The sequence below is a fragment of the Populus euphratica genome, unplaced genomic scaffold, assembly GCF_000495115.2.
Source record: "Populus euphratica unplaced genomic scaffold, PopEup_1.0 scaffold337.1, whole genome shotgun sequence".
Classification (NCBI taxonomy): domain Eukaryota; kingdom Viridiplantae; phylum Streptophyta; class Magnoliopsida; order Malpighiales; family Salicaceae; genus Populus; species Populus euphratica.
Window position 1 is genome coordinate 38,802 of NW_011500232.1, and position 22,709 is coordinate 61,510.

The 22,709-nt window shown below is 31.3% G+C and overlaps 2 protein-coding genes across 3 annotated transcripts; both read right to left on the reverse strand.

The window, feature by feature from the left end:
* Window positions 1-2,738: 2,738 nt before the first annotated feature.
* Window positions 2,739-8,730, reverse strand: LOC105112452 (cyprosin-like). 2 transcript variants are annotated; one of them, XM_011008156.1, is made up of 14 exons: window positions 8,294-8,730; window positions 7,989-8,049; window positions 7,812-7,906; window positions 7,623-7,735; window positions 7,348-7,516; window positions 7,211-7,250; window positions 7,026-7,090; window positions 5,923-5,988; window positions 5,563-5,676; window positions 5,339-5,403; window positions 5,064-5,220; window positions 4,866-4,985; window positions 4,007-4,095; window positions 2,739-3,088 (listed from the first exon to the last, which is right to left on the reverse strand). In XM_011008156.1, exons 1-14 carry the CDS (start codon window positions 8,663-8,665, stop codon window positions 3,004-3,006), a joined length of 1,611 nt encoding a protein of 536 aa, XP_011006458.1. In that variant the 5' UTR covers window positions 8,666-8,730; the 3' UTR covers window positions 2,739-3,003. The 2 variants fall into 2 exon arrangements, with proteins under 2 accessions (XP_011006458.1, XP_011006459.1); XM_011008157.1 differs by lacking the exon at window positions 5,923-5,988.
* Window positions 8,731-18,761: 10,031 nt separating this feature from the next.
* Window positions 18,762-21,554, reverse strand: LOC105112453 (probable WRKY transcription factor 31). The gene is made up of 5 exons (XM_011008158.1): window positions 21,032-21,554; window positions 20,857-20,955; window positions 20,223-20,723; window positions 20,025-20,138; window positions 18,762-19,742 (listed from the first exon to the last, which is right to left on the reverse strand). The coding sequence occupies exons 1-5, from the start codon at window positions 21,440-21,442 to the stop codon at window positions 19,014-19,016; spliced, it is 1,854 nt and encodes a 617-aa protein (XP_011006460.1). The 5' UTR covers window positions 21,443-21,554; the 3' UTR covers window positions 18,762-19,013.
* Window positions 21,555-22,709: the final 1,155 nt, after the last annotated feature.

The window sequence follows — 22,709 nt, forward strand, 5'->3', positions numbered from 1 at the left end:
TAACAATTAAAAGAATTATGATTAAAATTAAAATAAAAAATAAATCTTATGTTTGATTGAAGGATGAAATTAAAAAAAGAATTTTAAATATATAAAAACATTAAAAAAAATATATAGCAATTAAAAAAATAATGATTAAAATTAAAATACAAAATAAATCTTATATCAACTTGAGATATCTCATCGTATTTCCAGTTCAGATAATAATATTGAAATAACTTCCTAAAAAATAAAAAAACAAAGAAAATTATAGAGATATTTTTCTTTAAAAAACAACTTATGTTAACTTTGATTGGGGTTATCAAACCAGAAGCACTCAATTTAGACAAATCATGAAATTTAATTTTCAATTAATCATATATTGAAGAATGAAATTAATATATATATATATACACACACACACACACACACATTAAAAAATATATAGCAATTAAAAGAATGATGATTAAAATTAAAATACAATATAAATCTTATGTTTGATTGAAGGATGAAATTAAAAAAAAATTAAATATATAAAAAATTTAAAAAAAATATAGTAATTAAAAGAATTATGATTGAAATTAAAATACAAAATAAATCTTATGTCAAGTTGAGATATCTCATCATATTTCCAGTTCAGATAATAATATTGCAATAACTTGCTAAAAAATAAAAAGAATCATATATATATTTTTCTTAAAAAAAAAAACTTATGTTAACTTTGATCAGGGTTATCAAACTAGAAACACTAAATCTAGATAGACCATGAAGTTCAATTTTCAATTAATCATATATTAAAGGATGAAATTGAAAAAAAAATAAAAAAAATATTAAAAAAATATATAGCAATTAAAAGAATAATGATTAAAATTAAAATATAAAATAAATATTATGCTTGATTGAAGGATGAAATTAAAAAAATATATATAAAAACATTAAAAATATATAGCAATTAAAAGAATAATGACTAAAATTAAAATTCAAAATAAATATTATGTCAACTTGAGATATCTTATCGTATTTCTAGTTCAGATAATAATATTGAAATAACCTGCTAAAAAATAAAGAGAATTATAGAGATATTTTTCTTTTAAAAAAAAACTCATGTTAACTTTGATCAGGGTTATCAAACCAGAAGCACTCAATCTAGACAAACCATGAAGTTTAATTTTTAATTAATCATATATTTAAGGATGAAATTGAAAAAAAAAAATAATTTATAAAAATATTAAAAAATATATAGCAATTAAAAGAATGATTTTGAAATTAAAATGAAAAATAATCTTATGTTTGATTGAAGGGTGAATTTGAAAAGAAAAATCAATTTAGTAAAAGGATAAAAAATAAAAATAAAAAAGGTCAAAATTGATATAAAAATCAAAACAATGTTTTGATTGAATGGTAAAATTGAAAAGATAATAATTTTCACAAAAGAACCAAGAAGAAAATCAAAAATAAAATTAACAAGAACTGAATTGGAAAATATAGTACTATCAATTTCATTTATATGATAAAATTGAAAATTAATAAAACTTTTATAAAAGAGTCAAGGTAAAAAATTCAAAATTCAGAAAATGAGGATCAAATTGAAAAATATGATATTTGGTAAATTGGGATTGAAAGATGAAATTGAAAATAAATAAATTTTATACAAAAAAACCAAGATTAAAATTTAAAAAATCAAAAGAATAAGGAATAAAGTTGAAATACCAATAACTAAGAGTTAAGCTGTAATTTCTGGAGGAGAAGAGAAGAGAAGGAAAAAGAAAAAAAAAAAAAAGACCCACAAACAAATCAAACCATCATCAAATACATATGTCATACTGATAGGAAAAGGACATAGGTTGCATTCAATGACAAGTCAGAATTGTATTTTTAGATGTTGTGAGATGTCACGTGGGACTCCTAATGTATTACATATTCTTTTTTTAAAAAAATATCAAAGTATTTTTGAGCTAAATTTATAATTATAAAAAAGTTATTATGAAAAGACAAATAAATTTCTTGACTCCAGGTTTAAAATTCTTGATTTTAAGAATATTTTTGTTATTTTAATATGCATTTTAATTGCTTATTATTTTTTATATTTGATCAAATGCCAAATTATCTCTTAACTTAAGTTATAATAGCAAAAAAATTATTGTGAAAATATAAAAATACTTCTTGATATTATGTTTGGTTTTTTTTATTTTCAATAATATTTTAATTATTTTACTATGCAATCAATCAAGTTATAAAAATACTTTTTATCCTTATTTATGTGATAATAAAAAAATGAATCATGTGAAAACTTCAACGCCTTGAAAGTCTGTATTAAGTATTTTTTTTAGCAGAGAGTTAAAAACATCGTTACATTGTTGCAACAAACAACATTTTTTTAGTATGGGACTATAATGTTTTTCCAAGGTGTTTTGTCTCGTTCTAATATCACATGAATTACAATTATATTGTTATTATTTATCCATCTTGCCATGACTACCTGTACACGTTCTATCCCTTTCTTTTTAGTGGATGAATTAGAGCGCTTGAAAGCTTGCCATTTGATGAGGTTGCTGGAATCCTCACTAAGATCATATGGTCTGTTTGAGGCTGTGATGAGATGGAAGGTATAGAATGATGGGCACGAGCAACTGAAATACCTCCGAAAACTAGTTTTATTTATGAGCTTAAGGGACTCTTTAATGCTTAAATTAGCACTAATAATGAAGAAAAGCCTTAGAAGCCTTAGAAGATTGGGTTGTGTGTGTGTTTACAGAGAGTAAAGCTTGAAGAGAAACATGTTTCTTATGAAGAAGAAGATGATTACATGCCTTAGGGGACAGGATTGTTTATATAGCCCTAAACCCACACTCTTCCATCTTCAAGTTCAAACTAGGCTCACAAATCATTATGAAGATGATACATAACTCTTTCCATTACACATTTATTTACAAACAGCAGTGTACAGAGTCATCCACACAGTCAAGCTAATACCAATACAAATGTAAGTGGCAGTGAAACTACGAGCTGAGGAGGAAATTCACTTTAAGCTGCATCAGCAAATCCAACTGTCAGGTTCCCATAGTCAAACACTGTATGATACCGTCCCATGAAAACATCTCCCAAGATCCTGCATCCCACGAGCAAAATCATAAGATAATGTTCCGCAGTACTCACAAGCAAATTATTTGAAGAAAATCTTCATGCTGATTGGTAAAAATCATTTAACGTTATTCTTCTGGTTGCAGCCACTCACTAACACAAAACTAGGAACAGTAGAACACCAGTATCTGTACCATACAATTTCAATTGCTAGAAAATAAACCTGTTAGCTCTGCTACTTAGATGAGCGGACAGATTTTCACGCAGAGAGAGATAAAGGTGACAGCATACAATGTCATTGGTGAAGGGAAAAAATAAACTCTTTTTATTAATCAAATTGATTTGTTTGTTTTTCCTGATAGACCGGAGAAGGCAAATACTATCTCTGAAGCATTACACAGCATAATACAAGCTAGAAGCTAGCGCCTGAACAGACCGATAGAAGTCCACCTAACAAGATCAAACCCAGAGAAAAACTATAACAGCGTTGTTTAGGTTGGTTGGAAGGGTTCATTGCCATTTTTTCAATAATGCTAAATAGGAATTTGAGAAAGAGTTTCTGTAATTCTGATGATGCTTCCCTTCCCTGGATGCCCATGGTTGATTCATGTTGAAAGGGACTAACATACAACCAGGAAGAGATCTCGCGCGCGCGCGAGAGAGAGAGAGAGAGAGAGAATTTATGGAAGGAAAGCTTGAAACCCTTACAATCAAAGACTATATTTGATATCTATAATATATTAGTCGGGTTTCTTTTATGTTTTTCCAATGACTACGTGCCATATGAGATTTTATTTTAGCCAACACTAGATGGAGTTTGAGGGCCAATTTCTGAGATTCTGTAGATTTAAGAGTATATCAGAACCAGTAGCCACTGCATGTCACCAATCTAGTGTTTAATATGAATTTGTAAGATTATATAAGAAACAATAGGAGAGATAAATACCATAGAGGTCCACGAGGAGGAGGAACATCTAAAGCAGTAAATCCACTGATGCATTGAGCTGAAACTCCTTCTCCCACTTTAAGTACATACTGTTGATCCACAGCACCACCATTCAGAGTGTTTCCAGAAAAACAAAACCACAATACCATAGTAAAAAAAAGCTAAAAAAGAAAACATTGGCACTATACACAGAGGACAGGTAAAATATGCTTAGTGTAGACAGAGTTGATTAGTTTATCAAAACAACCACACATCCACTCTAGGGAACATATCTAGAGTCAGCAGTTTAACTTGTTGAGTTTTATAAATTGATTTGCAAGAGAATTGCTGCCCCTTCACTCTTTCTCTTTTGATGTGAATATCTACCATCACCCATTCCTATGCCAGCTCTGTCATTGATTAATCTCATGGTTGTAATTTGACACAGAGCCACATAATTAGCCATAAAATGTGTATTTAGCTGCGTGGTGGCATCTGTTTGTTGCTGCCACCATAGAAGTGCCTCAGGGTACCAGCAACAACACATTTAGGATAAAACACATAGATATGCCCTGATATACATACACAGGGGAAAGTCCCACTGAAAGTCTGTACCATTCAAGGGATAATAAATCCAGAAATGTTACAGATAGAGATCATATTTGCATATGAAAAAGGACATGACAGAATATTTCCACGAGGTAGATTGACAGACATTTCAATGGAGAGGAGTGCAACAAAATTAAATTTCAATAGACAGGTCAACCCTGGCAATTAACCGACTACCTTCAAGCTTAATTAAGTTAAATGAAATGAAATATGAAAATTTTTTAATACAATAGCTGGAGCATAATAAATATACTGAACAAAATTGCCATACCTGCTCAGGTGACAGTTCAAATAATTTACCACCAATTTCAAATGAGACACTGGACATGGAGGATAGACTACTACATTCAACTGCTGATTCTCCATTTGGACTGGGCAAGCGGTCACAGAGCTGCAATCGCAATTGTTGGCATGAGTTGTCACAAGGACAATTCTTCCACAGAACTAAAAGAAGATGAAGCAAACTTACATCATTCACGTAATCCAGAATCTGATCTTTAGTGTCATTAAGCCTGAGCCGATTCTCCATCCATACAACAATCATCTCACAAGCAGTACACATGGCATCATGCAGACCATCTGATGATTTGTCTGAGCTTTCTTCTACTACACTCTCAATGTTCATACTGAAACCATAGAGTTGACTTAATTAATGATTTCATTGGTGCAGCAGAAGTGTCCTATCTAATAACTACATATATAGCATGTTAATCATATTAACAACAACAATGAGTTGAACCTGACCTGACACCCTGAGTCCCATCAAAAGTACAGAAGCTAATTTGAGAGCACACCTTTCGTGGTTGAGCCTACAAAATAGAAAGGTACAGAAGCCACTTCATTAAAATGATTTTCAAAATAAAGTTAGCCAGCCTAATAATAGAACAAAAATTTCCATTCTGCACTACCATAAGATGGAAGGACATGCTATCAGAATGCAAGAAAAACTAAGAATCTATAATGCTCACCTGAGCCACCAGCATTTCCAGTATAATTTTCCCATATTGTGCAACCACCGTCTTGCATTCTTCACTTACAATGCCAGAGGCTCCAATCGCATTATTAATTTGAGTGATCACAGTCTGAAAATGTGAAATGACAGGGTAAAATCAAATAAAAGATCTTCCCAAGTCAACGATAACATAATTGCAAAACCAACTGAAGCTAAGCCATGTCCAACCAACAGATGATATAATTATATCACTAAGTGACATCTTTTTTCATTGCACTTGCATGGTCAAACACTTTTAGAAGTGATAACTACTATCCCTCTGAAACACACATGTATCAAAATCCAAGGACAAGAAAGTGGGAAAAAAAAAAACCACCATATTCCCTGGCAAAATGAAGCAGTAATAATTCACTCTGAATTTCTGAATTGTGTAGAGCATCATGCGCTCAATTCAAATGACAGCAAAGTGACTAGAAAACCAAACACATTCTTGGAGAATTTATTGCAGCCTCATCACCACATTGGTTTATAGAGAAAACAAATAGATCACAGACTTCAAATTTGAAAATAAAAATAAATATGAAACCCGTCTTGGGACACACTTCAGAAGATAAGGCTGTTAAACATGATAGATGGCTTTCTGAAACTGGTAGATGAGCTATGCCAAGCCAATGGTAGAGCGAAGATATCATAAGAGTATCATAATGAAGTATTCCACATGATTTGTAGCCTGCATCCATATAACATTAAAAGTTGCGCTCCTTGACAGTGCAGAAACATAGGGTCATCTTTTTTGTATTGTTCCATGGCTTTTGGTAGCATAAGGAATAGCCCTTTTCATACGTGATAATAGATGTGGATTGATGCCCTTTGCATTTTTGGAAGGGATAAGGATTTCAAGACTCTTCAAAAGTGCACTATGTTAGTGGTGATATAGAGTTTGTGAATCAAAGACTCTTCATAAGCGCACTATGTTAGTGGTGATATGAAGTTTGGGAAAGGAGAAAAATTCTAGAATATCAAGATCAATTTCCCTCCGGGAATTACCATAGGATAGAATACTTTTCAAGCATCTTTACTATGTTTTACTGTGGGAGTATATATGGAATAGCATCTTTACAATGTTCTGCATTGAGAGTTCTTCTGTTTCAAGTTTTGTTGTTGAGAAGGATGTTTCAGTCTCCCTGCATAATATTCTATCATTTCTTCAATTTTTCTTTTTTATCAAGAAAAATGTTAAGAGATTCAAACACGCAAACAATGATATTTCAAATAATGTAATAATCCAATCTTGTAATGCAATAATAACTCATCCGCTTTCACATTTGACATTTTACCACTCCAAATAGTGGTCATGTACTAAGTCATTTATAAAAGACAAAAACGCATTGAACCGCATTTGCAGCAATGTGCAACTAAGCATGTTATGTAGGAGTTCACTAGGGAAAATAAGGACATATAGCTGCCAAAATTACGTACTGTTGGACCCGCCAGCAAAGAGGTTCCAGAATCAGCAATTGCTTTACACCCACCAGCACACAATCCTGAAAGCAAAATTCATATCTCTCAATACCATAAAACATACATATACACCAAAACTGTCAAGAAGTTAATGTCCCCAGAGTCTAGATGATAAGCATGAGCAGTAAGCTTTGTATAATTACCAGTTGTTTCAGTGCCAATCAACAAGTCTCCCATATCAAACTGCGAATTAGGGAAACAGGTAACAGAACAGAAAAACAAGAGATTATAAATAGGCAAGGAAAATTGCCCAAATAATAAAAATATTATGGAATCTAACCTGCCAATACCCCTTATGAGTCACAGGAACATATGTGTGCTCACCCTTGTAATGATTAGGATCCACCCCACCAAACACAATTTCTCCCCCTTCTTCCCCTTCAACATTGCGGTTCAACCAAAATGAAAAAACTTTTTCCTTAACAAGACCTTGATTAACCATATTGTACCTACAAGGATTGCATAATAGTAATAATAATTACTAATAGAAATGATAACAAGGAACTGCAAAAATAATATAAAAATTCTTAAACTAAAAGAAAACAATCTACTCACCAAACTGGAACAGCATTTCCAACTGAGATTTCTTGAAACCCAAGTCCAAGTATACCATCAAACTTGGAAGCCAAAAATGTGACACCTGGTTCTTTTGTTGCCTCGATAAAATCCTAATGACAGTAGCACAGATTAAGAACACCAGCAACAATAATTAACTGAAACAATTTAAAAAGCACTATCGTTTACCTGATTCTTAACAACAAGATCACCAACTTCAACACTGTCCTGGCTAAAGAAACCAGAAATTGAACCAGTTCCATATTGAATTGCAGCAGAGGTGCCTGCGTCAATGAAAAAATCTCAAGAAAAACATTGCAACCTTTGAAGCAGTAAGTTCCTAGAACAAAGGGAAAATGATCATACCATTCTTGACGTAGGTTGTTGACGCACTGGACTTATACTTGGAATGGAAATAGCAAGCAAGCTGCACCCAGATGACAGCAAACTATTAAAGTAACAAAAGGCAACAACTTGAAGGAAGTGTGAGTTTGGTAATGCTGTTGAAATTCAAAGTGATTTTTTTATCTGAAAAGCATCAAATCATCGAAAACTTTTCGATGGTTTTTACATCCTCGTATCAAAATCATCAAAAATCACCTAAAAACACTTAAAAAAAAAACCCAACCACGATAATGCCAAAAGAGTCTCTAAGGAAGCAAGGGACCAACCGAGAAATAACATTTTGACGAGGGCACCCAAAGATTAGAGCTTCCTGTATCAAATATAACAGTGAAAGTTTGAGGAGGTGTGCCAATAGCAATTTCACCATAATACTGAGCATCCAAGTAGTTTTTTAGTGCAACAATATCGGCTTCGGTTTCCCCGAGATTGTAATACTTTTTGGTAGCTGCAGGTTTGGAAGCTCCTCCTCCCTCTTCCTTGGGAATGAAGTTGACTGGTCCAGGTACAACCCGACGACCGAGTTGATCCAACTTCTTCTTCTTTAGTCCAATTCTCATCAGCCCATCATCGCGTGCGGACAGAACCACCGGGAACGAAAGGAGAAGAGCGATCCAAATGGCAGTGAACTGAGTACCCATAGCTGAGTCGAGACTATGAACCAGAGGTGAGGGAGAAGCCGAGGAAATTAAAAATTGCTAGGAAATTGAGGGCAAGCGGAGAGAGAATTTATAGTATAAAACTATAGGTTCCCCTCGTCGATTGGTCAATGTTACACTTCTATCCTCATAGTTTATTATTTTCAATGTTACCCGTGTATTTAAGAAAATAATAATTTTTACAACATATTATTAAAGGGCTAAAAATATCTGATTTTTTTATTATTATTTTCTCTCTTTTTTTTATATTGCAAGAACAACTCACAAACCAAATTTAAAAAAAAAGTTATTTAATGAAAAGAGGTATCCTCGCCCTCTAGCATTATAACCATGCTCTCACTGTTTTTATTTTTTGTTAAATTGGTCTAAGCTTCATTGAATTTTAGGTCACTTGCAACTTAGTCCCTACTACTAGATGCTAGATAATTGCTTCATGGTATATTGCTGGTAGAATTAATGTTTTTAAACATGGAAACAAAATGTTTAGATATTACTAATTACTAATATTTTTTTAATGACTAAGTCAATCAAGTAATGAAATATAAAATTAAAAAAAATTAATTAAAAAATAAAAACTTGAGTGAAGCAAGATTAGATTTGATAATATCTATATTTTATTTGGTATTTATTAAATAAGATAATTATTTTAAAAAACTCATAAAAATAGTATTCATTTAAATTCAGATTAAATTGCAATCTCTATATAGTTATATAGGAGAGTTTATCACCTCCCTATTATTGGTTAGGTTAACATGTGATCGGCACTTTTGGGAATTAAAAGGGTAATGTTAGGACATTTCAAACTATAGGGGGTATATATGAAAGGTTTATAAATATGTAGTAGCAAAATATAAGTTTGCCCTAAATATTAACAAAAGTGAGGGAGCGAGGTTTGGAGTGTCTCTCGAGCAAGTCGTTGGATCGTTGATTGGGGAAGGGGACATTTAAATCCAACGGTAGTGAAGTTTTCTCACTTTTTAGTCCAAGGGGTGGAAATTGTCGACGGCAAGGCAAACAGTTGAGGCTGAATGGTTGGATCCGACAAGACGTTTCTACCGGTCTTTCCCTAGCTACCAATCCACCTTTGAAAGTGAGTTGATCCAAGTAGTTAGGACATGGAATATGAGTTGCCTCCACCAAACCAGGACGGAATGGAACAGACAAGAACCCATCTCTTGGCTAGTCCTTGGGATCTCTCTCATTTTTTGGGAAATAAAAAATTGAAACTTTATAAATGTTCACATAAAACCGTTGCAGTGCATACCATATTTATCAAACCTAATTGAGGAATTGATCTAGTGATTTATTAATTTGGAGTTTAGGTTGAATCAATTTTTTTAAATCAGATTAAATATTAATTATTCAAATTAGATGACTCGATATATTAACTCTTACCTTAATTTGACTTGATTATATCAATTTTAAAAATAAAAATTAAATTATGTTATTCTAGTTTTTTTAATCCAAAACAACTTATTTAATTAATTTGACAGATGAGTTATCTAAATCAAAACTAATAATTATAAATTGTACTTTGTTTAGTATAGTGAATGCATTTATATTCATCTTCATTGAAATAAGGTTTAAGTACTAATAAAAGTATTTTGTATTAAAATTCTATAATAAAAAAGAATTGTATCTAATTTTAACAAGTCAAGACCTACAAGGCTCTCTATTACAAAAAAAAAAAGAATTTGCAAACATCATGATAACAAATAAAATTTTTATATGATAAAAGATCTAATTAGAGTTATGTCAATCATAATAAAATAAATTTTCAACTTAAAATTCTTCAAAATCAGGATAGAGTTTGAATTTTCATTTTGTTTACTAATATGATTTAAATATATTTTCTCTAAAACTCAAAAAAAAGGTTCCATTGAGCTTTGTTTAATGAGTACAATAATTTCAATAACAAAAAAAATAATAAATAAATGATAAGGAAGTCATGAAAATTTTAAATCACACATGGGTTTTTCATGGCTATGTCATAGGCTGGTAACTGGCCTATAAAACAAGTTTCTTATAAATAAAAAAAGACTCTTCGATACTTAGTAAATATAATAAAGGTGAAATATATGCATTAATATAGAATATGTGGCAGCTCAAATAATGGTGTATATGGAATAAAAAATTAGTAGAGTCAAGTGAAACTTATTTAAGCTTTTTACCTTATAACTTGTAGTATCTATAAAGATCTATAATAAAGGTGAAATATATGCATGAATATAGAATGTGTGGCAGCTCAAATAATGGTGTGTATGGAATAAAAAAGTAGTAGAGTCAAGTGAAACTTGTTTAAGCTTTTTACTTGATAACTTTTAATATCTATAAAGATCTCAGGTTACATTAGCTTACCTATTGGATAGGAAAAATGATAAGAAATATCTGACTTCCTAGGAAGTTCAATCATTATTTGTTGTTCCATACTTGCCATTAAAGGATAGGTTAGCGCTTGAGAGTGAGTTATTTATAGGAAGGGGTGGTCATTGATTGAAAGATTGACATGAGATAGTTTAAGTAAGGTGCTTATTGGCAAAAAGGTATGGTCATTGCATGCTAAGTGCAGAGTTCGTCAAGGTTAAGCTAGTGTTTTCTCCCATTTTCCTTCTCTTCTTCACTTTTGGTTGGATTTTAAGATAAGGGTTGGTTAGGTTGCTTATCTTTTCCTACTATATCTTCCTTTTTTGCCCTCGATTAGGCTAACTATCGTTGGTTAAGCTAAGGCTAGAGAGGTTTGGTTGGGCTTGGCCAAGGTTAGAGGAGATTCAATTAGGCTAAAAATTGGTATTAAATTTAAGAGTTATTATATAATCTGGGTTTGCCTTTTTAAGTATGTTTAAGAACCTAGAAATTTTTTATTGTTAGGAAAAAAACGACGTTATTTTTCTCTGAATGTTTAAAGCTTGTTCTTCCTCTTTCTAAATAAAACACATGGGATGATCAAAATATTCAAAGTTGAAAAATTAACAGTTTAATTTTGACTTATGAAGGTCATATTGACAAGAAAAAATCAATTTGGGAAGAAAAATTTTAAATTGAGTGTTTAAAAACTCAATTAGAATTTATCAGGGTTTAATTGTATTACTTAAGGGCCTACTTGGAAGGAAATTTTGTTTTGAGTTAAATTTGGGTTTTAATTAGAATGAATTGAAGTATGGCGAATGAATTATAATTTTAAAACACTAATTGGTCAAAATAGGTGCTTAATTGCATAAATATTGAAGTTTGATAGGCAATTAGAGATTTGGTTGAAGAAATTCAAAACTAAGAACTAAATTTTAAAAGGCATGAGATTTCAGGGATTGAAATCAGCAAAATTAAGTGTTAAATTATAGAAAATTAAAATTTTGATGGTTAATTGAAGGTTGATTTGCATAAATCAAGAACCAAATATTGAATTGGAAAAGACATTGAACTTTGAGGCTGATAATTGAGTTTGACAGTTATAAAATTGCGTGAATTTAAAAGTTAAAAGGTAATTACTAATGCAATTAAAAAATTAAAAACTAAATTAAAATTGCTAAATGTCAAATTAAAAACCCTAATCTTAGGGTTTAAAATAGACAACATTTCATTCAGTTTTAATGAAGGAATTAAGTGATATGTCATTCAACCACTGTTCATTTTTCTTTTTGGTCAATTTTGACTGATTAAGTAGGCGTCTTCAAACTAATGAATATGTCATTTTTGGCCACCCTAGAGACTTTAACAACTACCATTCAATTGAAAAACAACATCTTTTAGAAAGATCATTTACTCCCCTTAAACATTTATATCCCATTTTCTTTAATGATCTCGATAACAGTTTATCCATCATTAGCCATCATTACATTGACATGTTTTAGATTGATCAAGTTGGCACATTTAAAAGAACAAATGTGATGCTACAAACCTCCAAATCAAGCAATGTTAGATCCAAACAAAAGGTGTGCACCTCCTCTACCAATTTCACATTGTCTCTAACAATAATGATGTTAGAGCTACTCTGACAAGGCTTCGAAAGTGGTTGACTCAGTTAATCATGACTGTGATAATAATTGCATAAAAACCACTTATTTTTTTTTCATGTATTCACACTTTAAACCTTCTTAGTGGATTTTTATCAAAGGCTTAGAACATTTATCTCAATATCAAAAGGCCAAAAATAGCTCATTTCCTTCAATTTTAGCAAGACCACCAAGAATCCACAAAACCACAATCGCAAAACTAGTCTAGTACAAACATCCAGATATTAACTTGTCCAAAACCCTCTCATTTCGTTCAAAATGTTATGCATTGATCAATGTTTGATTAAATCCATCAAAAAACCTTAGCAAAACCTTATAAATACCCTTTGAAAAGTTAGAACTAGAAAGGGGAAAGAGGGGAAAATAAAGATACTCTAGTGGTAAAGGTTTAAGAGCTTAGCACAATGATTTTTTTAGCTTTGAAATGGTAGAAATTTGTAGAAGTAAAGTTTTATGAATAAAAGAAAAAAGGCAACAACCACTATTTTGAAGCTTTGAAGATATAAAACTTCTTTGAACTAGCAAGAGATGTTCATGAGACATACCTCTAGCTTTTCATTACATATTTCAATAATGTTTTGAACTTGTTTTGGTGATACATTTTGTTTAGCTTGTGTATTGATTAATGCATGAAAAATTATTTTTCTTTGCTTAATTCTATTGTCGTACGTCACTCGTGCGACATCATGGTGATTTTCATCTTTTTGCTTGATTGGGTTTTTAAAGTCATCACCTAGTATTTAGTTGAAGACTACTAGAAAACCTGGATATACTGATCTTGTTAAAGATTCAAAGGTAAGGGACCAGTTATGACTAGAAAAGGTATTAGACCTCTAACGCACCCTACATGAGATAAGCTACTTTGTGATTTGATGTGATCTAAAAATAAAATATTAGTCAAATTCTAAAACTTTAATAAATTAGTTATTAAATCCTAAAATATATGTAGAAACATGTTCTTATATTTTCATGGGAAATATAACATGATTTTATTTTTCCTTCAAATACTTGATCATATACAAATTAAAACATTAAATTTATTTTTTTGTCTTTTTGTTTCTATAATTCAATAACATATATAAAAAGAAAAAACATACAAACACACATATCCATTATCATTATGTTTTTCCCACACCCACATTTATATGTTCTAAATCACCAAAATTCAAATTAAAACTAGTAATATATTAAACAATTTAAAATTTACAAAATAAACCCAAAACAATCTAGGAATTGCAGGGAAGGTCTTTTGCAACTGTAGGAACAGTGATGGATCTGGACACCGGAACAGTGGCAGCGTGTCTTCTCCACCCGCAGCTACCAACCCATGTGCTGCCAGAAAAAAGACAAGTGATAGGGGAGATCTGCAATGGTTTCCTCCCCTCTTTACTTTCCTAGCCAGCGGTGACCGACAAAACACCCAAAAACATAGCAAGCAGTTGATTTTAGTTTTTGTTTCTTGTTTATGGATCTATTTTTCTTTCTCTTATTCTCCGTTTTGGATATGCTTCTCTTTACAATCTATTCTTTTCTTTTTCTTTCACATTCTTCTCAGTTTCAAGTAGCGGTGAGACCAAGGTTGTGTCGGCAACTAGGCTTTTGTTGCATCTGGATGGCAAAAATGGAGGAGAAAGGAGTATTCATCTATGTTGATTTTAGAGGCCAATTGCAGAAGATGAAGAAGACAGTGTAGGTTGTTGTTATGTTCGGTTGGCGAGAATCTGTGTGGTTTGCCATGTTTGTGCCACTGTAAGAGGTAATGAGCTGGGTTTGTTGGGGATGAAGAGGGAAAGAGTTAGATGTTTTTTCTCTGGTTTTGCTGGGTGGGGATGAAAAGAGTGTATGGTGGCTGGCTGAGAGAGAAAAGAGCTAGGTCTCTGTCCAATTCATCTTTTGTTCCTGCAACTGAGAGGGAAAAAAGGTTGGGATTTGGATGAGGAAAGGGGGAGTGGTAAGGGTGAATGGGTCTGGTTTTCTTTATAAAGGGAGGGGGTGGTACTATGAAGAGGAAGAATAGCTGAGAGGGGGAGTGGAGTGGCAGAGAGATCTCTCATTTTTTCAAGGGAGGGGGGTGGATGGGCTCTAGCTGGCTAGGAGATGGGGTTCTCTATTTTTTTATAAAAGGAAGGAACAGAGGATTGCAAAGAAGATTCGTTTAAGTTAAGGTTTTTTTCCTTTTTGTTTCCCCCTAAAAATTTTTCCTCCTTTTTTTGTGTGTTATGACCTTTATTTATAAGCAAAATGGTTTGATCCCCAAAACACATTGGTCCTTCAACTTCTTTATTTTTTATCAATTTTTATTTTTTTCTTATTTTTCGGTAGTTTTGAAAATGAGCAATATTCATGTTGACTCAATAAGAAAAATCAGTGATAGTAAAATTAACGCATTAAAAGTTAAACGTGTTCAAAATACTTTTGAAAATTTAAATTCTTTTAAAATGACATTGAAAATGCTAAAAACAATACAAATATATCAAAAATATATTTTTTAGGGTTTTCATTGTTTTTTTTTGCTATTTTTGGTTTTTTCTTTAAAACTTTATAAAAAATATAGGTCAAAAATTGGATAGTAACACCTACTTTGAGTTAGTTGTTACTATTTACTAGATGTTTAGAAAATGTTTTAATGTTTATTTTGTTGAAATGAAATAGTTTTTGGAATTTGCTAAATATGGCAGTAGTTTTTTTGGTTTTTTAAGGCTTGCTTAGATGTGTTCTAGTTTCTTGAGTTTTGGCTAAGTCCTTTAGAGTGTTAAAAGGTCAATTTTAAACTCTAAAATTGTCAAATATGTTAGCTATTAGTTTTGACAGTTTTAAAAATTGAAATTTCACATATGTTTTCTACTACTTGTTTTTTGTTGTTTTTTTTTGTTCAAATATATATAACTATGAAAATATGGTTTATGCGAACAAAAAAATACTTAGTTTTAATGCTTGGAATGCATTTTCTGGGTTTGGCAATGATAGATGCATTTTTGGGCAAAATCTAGATTTGTGATTTTCATGTTCTTTCTAAGAACATTATCTTGTCTCTATGATTTGAACCAATTTTGGTCGGTGTCTTTGCATTAAACACTTTGTTAGACTTTATTAATCAATAATTTAGGGTTAGTTTGCATTACAAATTGCTTTTTATGAGTTCTAATTCTAGAGTCTTGTTTTTTGTACTAAAACCTATTTTGATCAAATAATGATTATTGAGTGATAATTGTTAAGTCTAGTTGCTTAATTGTTACTCCTTGCATGATTTACAATCTTTTTAGGCCTTTTATTTCAGGAAATATGGTCTGGATTGAAGTTCATGTTACTAGATTTTGTTTGAATGTTCATTGGTGTTTTTTGTTTTTCTAAGTTTTGATCCGTCTTGAGGAAAACAATTTTTAAGTTTTTGCAAGTTTGATTTGTTTTGGATTCTAGTTTAGGTTTCAAATTCTTTTTCAAGTTAAATCATTGGTCTTTGGTTCAATTTATGGCTGAACCAAGATTTTCGATCAACCCGATCGAATCAAAGTTGAGTTAGATAGGTAAGACCCTATTTAGTTTGCTCCGTTTTTACCAAAGAAATTTTAGCTTAAAAGCATGTTTGAAAAAATGCTCTTAGGCTTGTTTTAACAGTTTTATTTTTATAGACAATGGGTTTTTGCTAAACAAGGTTTTTAAATAAAGAATTTTTTTTCAATGAAAAAATTATAAAAACTGTTTTTTTTTCATATGTCCAAAAACCCTCAAAAACATTTTGTGCTTTTTAAAAAAAAATCTAAAATACTTTGACATATTTTAAAAAAATATTACTTGGATTTTATAACAAGTTTGTAACATTTCAAAGGGTTTTGGCCTATATTTTTTTAAAAAAAAAAACCTTATTTTTGGTAAGAAAATATATTATTCACTTTTAACATAAGGATAAAAGATCTAAAAAATAGTTAATACCTAAAATATTATTAGAAATAATAATTTATTATTACTCAATTCAATATAAAGATAAAAAAACTTGTATGGTGGATCAATATCCAAAATATTATTAAGAGTGATACAACCAATGAACTTCTAATATAATGATAAAATCTATAAGAAATTTTATCTAAAATATTATTTGGAATGACACAATAGCAAAAAAAAATACAAACTTGCTCCAAAATAAGCCTCAAAGATAATTGAAGACATTTAAACCTTTCGGACCAAGTTCTTGACCTAAAAAAATCAAGGTTTGTTCATCCTAGTAAATCTATCATAGTAGACTAATAAAAATAAAAATATCATCAAACCATAGCAAATAAAGAAAAACAATACAACTTATTTTAAGTGAAGCGTATTAGGGGTGCTAATATTTTTTATTTATACAACTAGCCTTTTTTTTTTAATTTCTAAAACAACAATTAGAATTTTTATTAACAATAATATTAAATGATAATTCTTTATTAGCTAAATACCTCTCAAACTCGTTCAGAATTAATTATTTTGATATGGCACTTTTGCGAGGGGCTACAAAATTTATAATCTAAAACACATTATTAGTTGTGAGAAATTAAATAAATGATAATTTCAGGTTTGATTTCATCCCCAACAAATCAGGCGAAAGAGACTTAACAACTAGCACTTAAACTAGTTTTTAGTTCAAGTTTATCAAGACAAATGTTCAAGGGTTGCCGTTTTTGATCGGATTATGCCTTATATTCATATTGGAATTGATCCTCAAGAGACGAAAAAAGCATTTATCTACATGTCAACCATTGCCAACCATGAATGCAGTTGATCCTAGCTTCATGTACTTATAAAAAAAAAAAAAAAAAAAAAAAAAAAAGAGAGGGGAGGTTAGGTAGAGCAATAAAAAAAAGGCAATAAAATAGGGAAAGATATATATATATATATATATATATAAAAGATTGGTGACATGAGAAAGGTAGTGTTTGGTATTATATCAGCAATTGTTTTTTAAAATGAATTTTATTTAAAAATACATCAAAATAATTTTTTAAATAAAAAATATTTTTGATATTAACACATCAAAATAATCTAAAAATATTAAAAAATAATTTAAAATAAATAAAAAATTTAAATTTTGACAAAAACATAATCAACTGCATAGCCAAACCAATCTCAAAAAAATAAAGTCAAGGCAAAAAAAAATTTTATTTAGGTTATCATTGAATAAAAATGTTCTTGTGTCATTATGTTTTATATATATAAAAAAATGTTTATGTATATTAATAACAAGTTTATTAAGTTGATTAAAACTTAGTCAAAATTAAAAGATTCATCCGGCTAACATACTTATAAATTTAAAAACTCAACCCTGATATTTAAAAAAATCCGGCTAGCATACCCATAAATTTAAAAACTCAACCCTGATATTTAAAAAAATTAGTTTGTTATTTACTTTTAATATTTGAAGCAAATGAGACCTTAGAAATAAAATTTAAGAACTCTAGGTGTTAGCACAAAAATTAAAATTTTAAACTTTAACTTAGCCTTTTTTGACAAGTTTTTTGTTTGGTATTGATATCAAAGTTTTTACAAATGACAAATCTTCTGTTAAGAAGATTGATATCAAGATTTGATTTTTATAAATAATCAAATTGATGAATCTACTATATTTTAGAGATCAACATCAAATTTTTTTAACATAATAATTGAAAAAAATACAAAAACAATTAGAATAATTAACGGTAATGACATAAATAAATTAAAAAAATATACAATAAATATAATATTTTATAAACAAAGATGCTGTAAGAATACCATCCTCGTCCTTATAACTAATTTTTTATTTAAATTTCTGAAACCAATATATATTTAAAAATATCTAATTTCATGGGAAATTTCAATTTTCCACTTTTTTTTCTGTTGATGGGCGACATTATGGTGTGACTACTACCATATGTGTACACGCAACTCTGACAAAGATTGAATTTAATGCTCTTTACTTCAACTTTCAACTTCATCTCTTCCTTCGTTACTTCCTTTCTTGCTTTCTGGATTTGGCTTCACCCAGAAAGATAGGATTCGTTTGCACAAAGATACAAACATTTTGACTAATAGAGTCTAGAAATTAAAACACGACAATCTTCTTTTGTGTAGGAGACCATAGAAAGATAATTTAATATTCTTTTTACCTTTACATTATATTTGTGCTGCCATACAATAGGGAAATGTTCGAAAGAAATTATTATTCAAATACCAAGGAATACCAAACCTATGCATGATAATCCTACCAAATACCAACCCTCTTCTCTCGATTATTTTTTAAATGAATTTGTTTGCTATGGTAGAAGTAAAGGAAAAGGAAAATCTTCCCAGCTGAAAAAAGAAAAGAATTTATTTTAATCGCTCGGAAAACTTGAATTGGTAATTTTATTGTGACCGTAGCTATTGTTGTTGCTGGTAGTTATGTTGCCACTGCTATTGTTGTTGCTGGTCGTTGTCTGAACGTTATTAATACTATTAATGCTGTTTTGGTGAGCCCCACCAATTATCGAGGTAATTGCTGCTGCTAGAGCTGCAGTGAAGTTAGGATCAGCTGCAATGGCAGCAGTTGCTGTGGTGAAGTTGTCAGCCAATGAATTTTGCTGCCCCTGCTGCAATGCAGGTTGTGATTGGTGGCCCAATCGATTAGGTTGCATATCTTGAGACATTTGCAGGCCAGAGGACTTTGATTGATTGTAGAGTGCTTGTCCAAGAATCTGAGGCAGCAATGCTGCAGCTGAAGCGTTGGCAAGATTTTGAGGTGGGTTTGGAAATGGGACTTGAAATTGAATTGGTTGCTTTAGGAGCTGTAGAGGGCTGGGATTTTGGGTTAGATCCAATGTAACAGTAGGAAATGGAGCTGAAGCAGATATGGTGGCAAGACTAGAGGAGCATGGGAGGATCGTTCTGGTAAGGAAATTTGAGTTCATCTGTCCATCAGTACTAGACATGGAGCCTGACAACAACATTCTTGCTGCCGATGACGTGGTTGATGCCATTGCCGTGGCAGCCGGAGGCAAAGGGTGGCTGTGGTTACCCTCGTATGTGGTTGTGAGGATGGTCCGATCTTCTGCGCATCTCTGTACCTGTTCAAGCGTCCCATTTCAGATTAATAGGAGGAAAAGGGAAAATATTAATGGTTGAATTATAGAAGAAAAATCAATAATCTGATCGTAGTCTTCAAGATTAGTCTCAAAACAACTTCATGAATCACAATACGATCGATTACTTGCGAGTTCTGAGAATTAGTGGCAGTATACTCCATACTGCATAATGAATCAAACTCCTCTAGTTCTATATATGCAACAGAAATCCTCTCAAAGAAGCACATGATGCCGAATAATTAAGAGAAACAATGGGAAACATGCCTGTTTTCGAACTGGGCAACCAGCGGCCATGGTGCACCGATAATAAGCTCGAGGACATGGATTTCCTTTTGCTATCTTCTGTCCATACTTTCGCCATTGGCATCCATCCGATATCTAAAAAAGGCATAAATTTCCAATCAATTAAAATTCAGCTAATATTGCACCCTACAGTGTCTAACTTAATAAAATTGGCTGTACCGTAGCATCCTCTGATCTAGCTCGAACAGACACACGAGCCTTCCTTATTGTAGCCTCCGTTTGATCAACAGTTTTCTTCGAGTTAAATCTAGCATCCTTATTCGAGCCCCAAACTTGATCTGGGCTCTCCTCTCTTTGATCGGTTCCTTTCTTATCTTGTTCAAAGACTGTCCCATCTTCATTGTTATTCTCTGCATTATTTCCAGATGATCTTGATCGATCACGCCTCCTTCCTTCTGATGTAGATAGAGAAAGGTCATCCGTGTCACCATCACCCGTAGCAGCAACTAGACCAAGATCCATAAACTGCCTTGGAACTATCCCATTATCTTTGTTCTTGCCATCGTGCTGTTCATTCTTGTGATGGGAATTTTGGTCCTGCATAAGTGCAACTAAATCCATCTGCAATGCATTGTAATTACTAGTAACATGAGTTAGCATGTCTTTCAACCGTAGATTCTCCACTTTCATTCGTTCTACCTCAGCTCGCAGAACTGCTAGCTGTAAACACCAATAGCACAGCAACATATATATAAACATATCAACATAAAAAATACACCCAAAAATTAACCAAAATCATTTCTTGTGTAAAGTTTCATTTTTTCCATCACTTGATGGTGGCTACTTGGCTTACCTCACTCTTGGCTCTTTTATCTTCCATGTTCGACGATAGGCCATCATCCACAGTCGATTGTTCGCCGCTAGTATTGGTAGTAAGAAGATTCAAACCAGTCTGTATAACCCAAAAGAAATACAGTTAGAGGGGAAAAGGAACATTGAAGACATGAACTCTGGTACAAGTCACGTACGTTGACGTTTAGCTCCAATCCAGCAGGACTTCCAGAGTCTTTTAAATCACCAGTACCATTGTTTATGATGGTCATGCGATCAATATCATGTTTCTTGTCAGCAAAAAAGTCCATCTCATCGATGACCGTCCGTCGTCTATTATCAGATGGCAAAGAAGAATCAGGATCATGGTCATGGTCATGGTCATGTTCATTGGTGTTTATAAGTTTGACAGGGAATTGGAAATTAGGAGGAGATCTAGTCGCTTTGACATCCATGGATTGTCTCGCGCCAGTTGCAGCAAGTTGTTTCCACTTGGGATTGATGTTCTCTTCAGGGAAAGAAGCGGGCACAGTTGGTTTGTGTAGAAAGAAGCCACTGGTAGCGATTGGATCTGAATCAATGGAGAGTCCACCACTTCCTTTGGCCATAAATCAAGAGATAAAAAAAAAAAAAAAAAATACTAGAGGGAGAGAGAGGAGGCTTTGCGAGTCTTTAAACGGTGGCAGTGGACTCGGCAATAAAAAGGGAGGGGTAAGAGACTTGAGAAGATGACCGAATACAAGCGTTTAGTGGCAGTAAAAGGTGAATGAGTTCGAATCTCGTATATTTTAGAGTTATTAAAAGTTAATATAATTATTAATTTTAAAATTTATAAAATTTATGTTAAAAATACAATATAAACTAGTTCAAATATTTATATTAATAAAAAAATATATGGTTCTTGTGTTAAATATTTGATTATGGATTTGAATATCTATTTAGGATTCTGTGAGCATAATTCCATCGTAAAAAAAAAAAAAATTAAATACTCATTATGTGAATAGGTAATCAATTATTATTTATAAATAAATAAAAAAGCCGTAAATTAGAGTGTAAAGGCATGAACTCAAATTTATTTAGTTACTTATCCTCATGGTTTGATCAACCATTACATAGATTAACATATATTCAAAAATTGGTGGGTAACCTTTATTTTCTTAAATATGTGAAAAACGAGCATATAATAATTACTGGTAGATCCTTCGGAATTTGAATATATATATATATATATATATATATATATATATATAGATAGAGAGAAAAAGAGAAATAAATGTTCGAAATAAAGAAATGTTCACAAGATTTCAGTGGAATAAATTATTTGGTATTTATATAAGGATAACACAAGAAAATATAGATTTTTAACGTAATATTACTTATAAATCAATTTTAAGTTATGATCTCAAATTTAAATTTGATTGTCGAATCGAGTTACAAGAGACTTTTAGCATATATTTTTTTTATTTTAAATTAAAATTTTAAAATAATTATGTTTAGAAAAATTGTGCAATAACAGCAATAGTCAAACAAAAAAAATAAATTATAAACATGGTATTGACATTTTCATAAATAAATGGAGTAAATTGGGGATCCATTTATTCCTCTCCTTCTAACATAGACTTTGGTTGGGAAGAAAGAAAAATGAGGGTTTTTTCATATTTTTTTATTTTCTACTTAGGTAACATAAAAGAAGTTTTAGGTTATAACTTGGTAGATGAGATGATAGGTATCTAAACACATCAAACACTAATTAAGTAAAGATTAATTGAGAAAATGAGGAGCTAGAAGAGGGAGGTCACCACAATTTCAAGTAAAAAGAGAAAAGGTTGGAAAAACTTTAACTAAAGAGTTCAATTGTTAGCTCATTCAATTGTT

Excerpts from the sequence above, each read along its gene's own strand:
- LOC105112452 (XM_011008156.1), bottom strand. The coding sequence starts at position 8,665 with ATGGGTACTCAGTTCACTGCCATTTGGATCGCTCTTCTCCTTTCGTTC. Across the intron at positions 8,050-8,293 it reads CGTCAAAATGTTATTTCTCG|CTTGCTTGCTATTTCCATTC; the intron begins GTTGGTCCCTTG and ends ATCTGGGTGCAG. Across the intron at positions 7,907-7,988 it reads AACAACCTACGTCAAGAATG|GCACCTCTGCTGCAATTCAA; the intron begins GTATGATCATTT and ends TCATTGACGCAG.
- LOC105112453 (XM_011008158.1), bottom strand. The coding sequence starts at position 21,442 with ATGGCCAAAGGAAGTGGTGGACTCTCCATTGATTCAGATCCAATCGCT. Across the intron at positions 20,956-21,031 it reads GATTGGAGCTAAACGTCAAC|ACTGGTTTGAATCTTCTTAC; the intron begins GTACGTGACTTG and ends TGGGTTATACAG. Across the intron at positions 19,743-20,024 it reads GTTGCCCAGTTCGAAAACAG|GTACAGAGATGCGCAGAAGA; the intron begins GCATGTTTCCCA and ends ACGCTTGAACAG.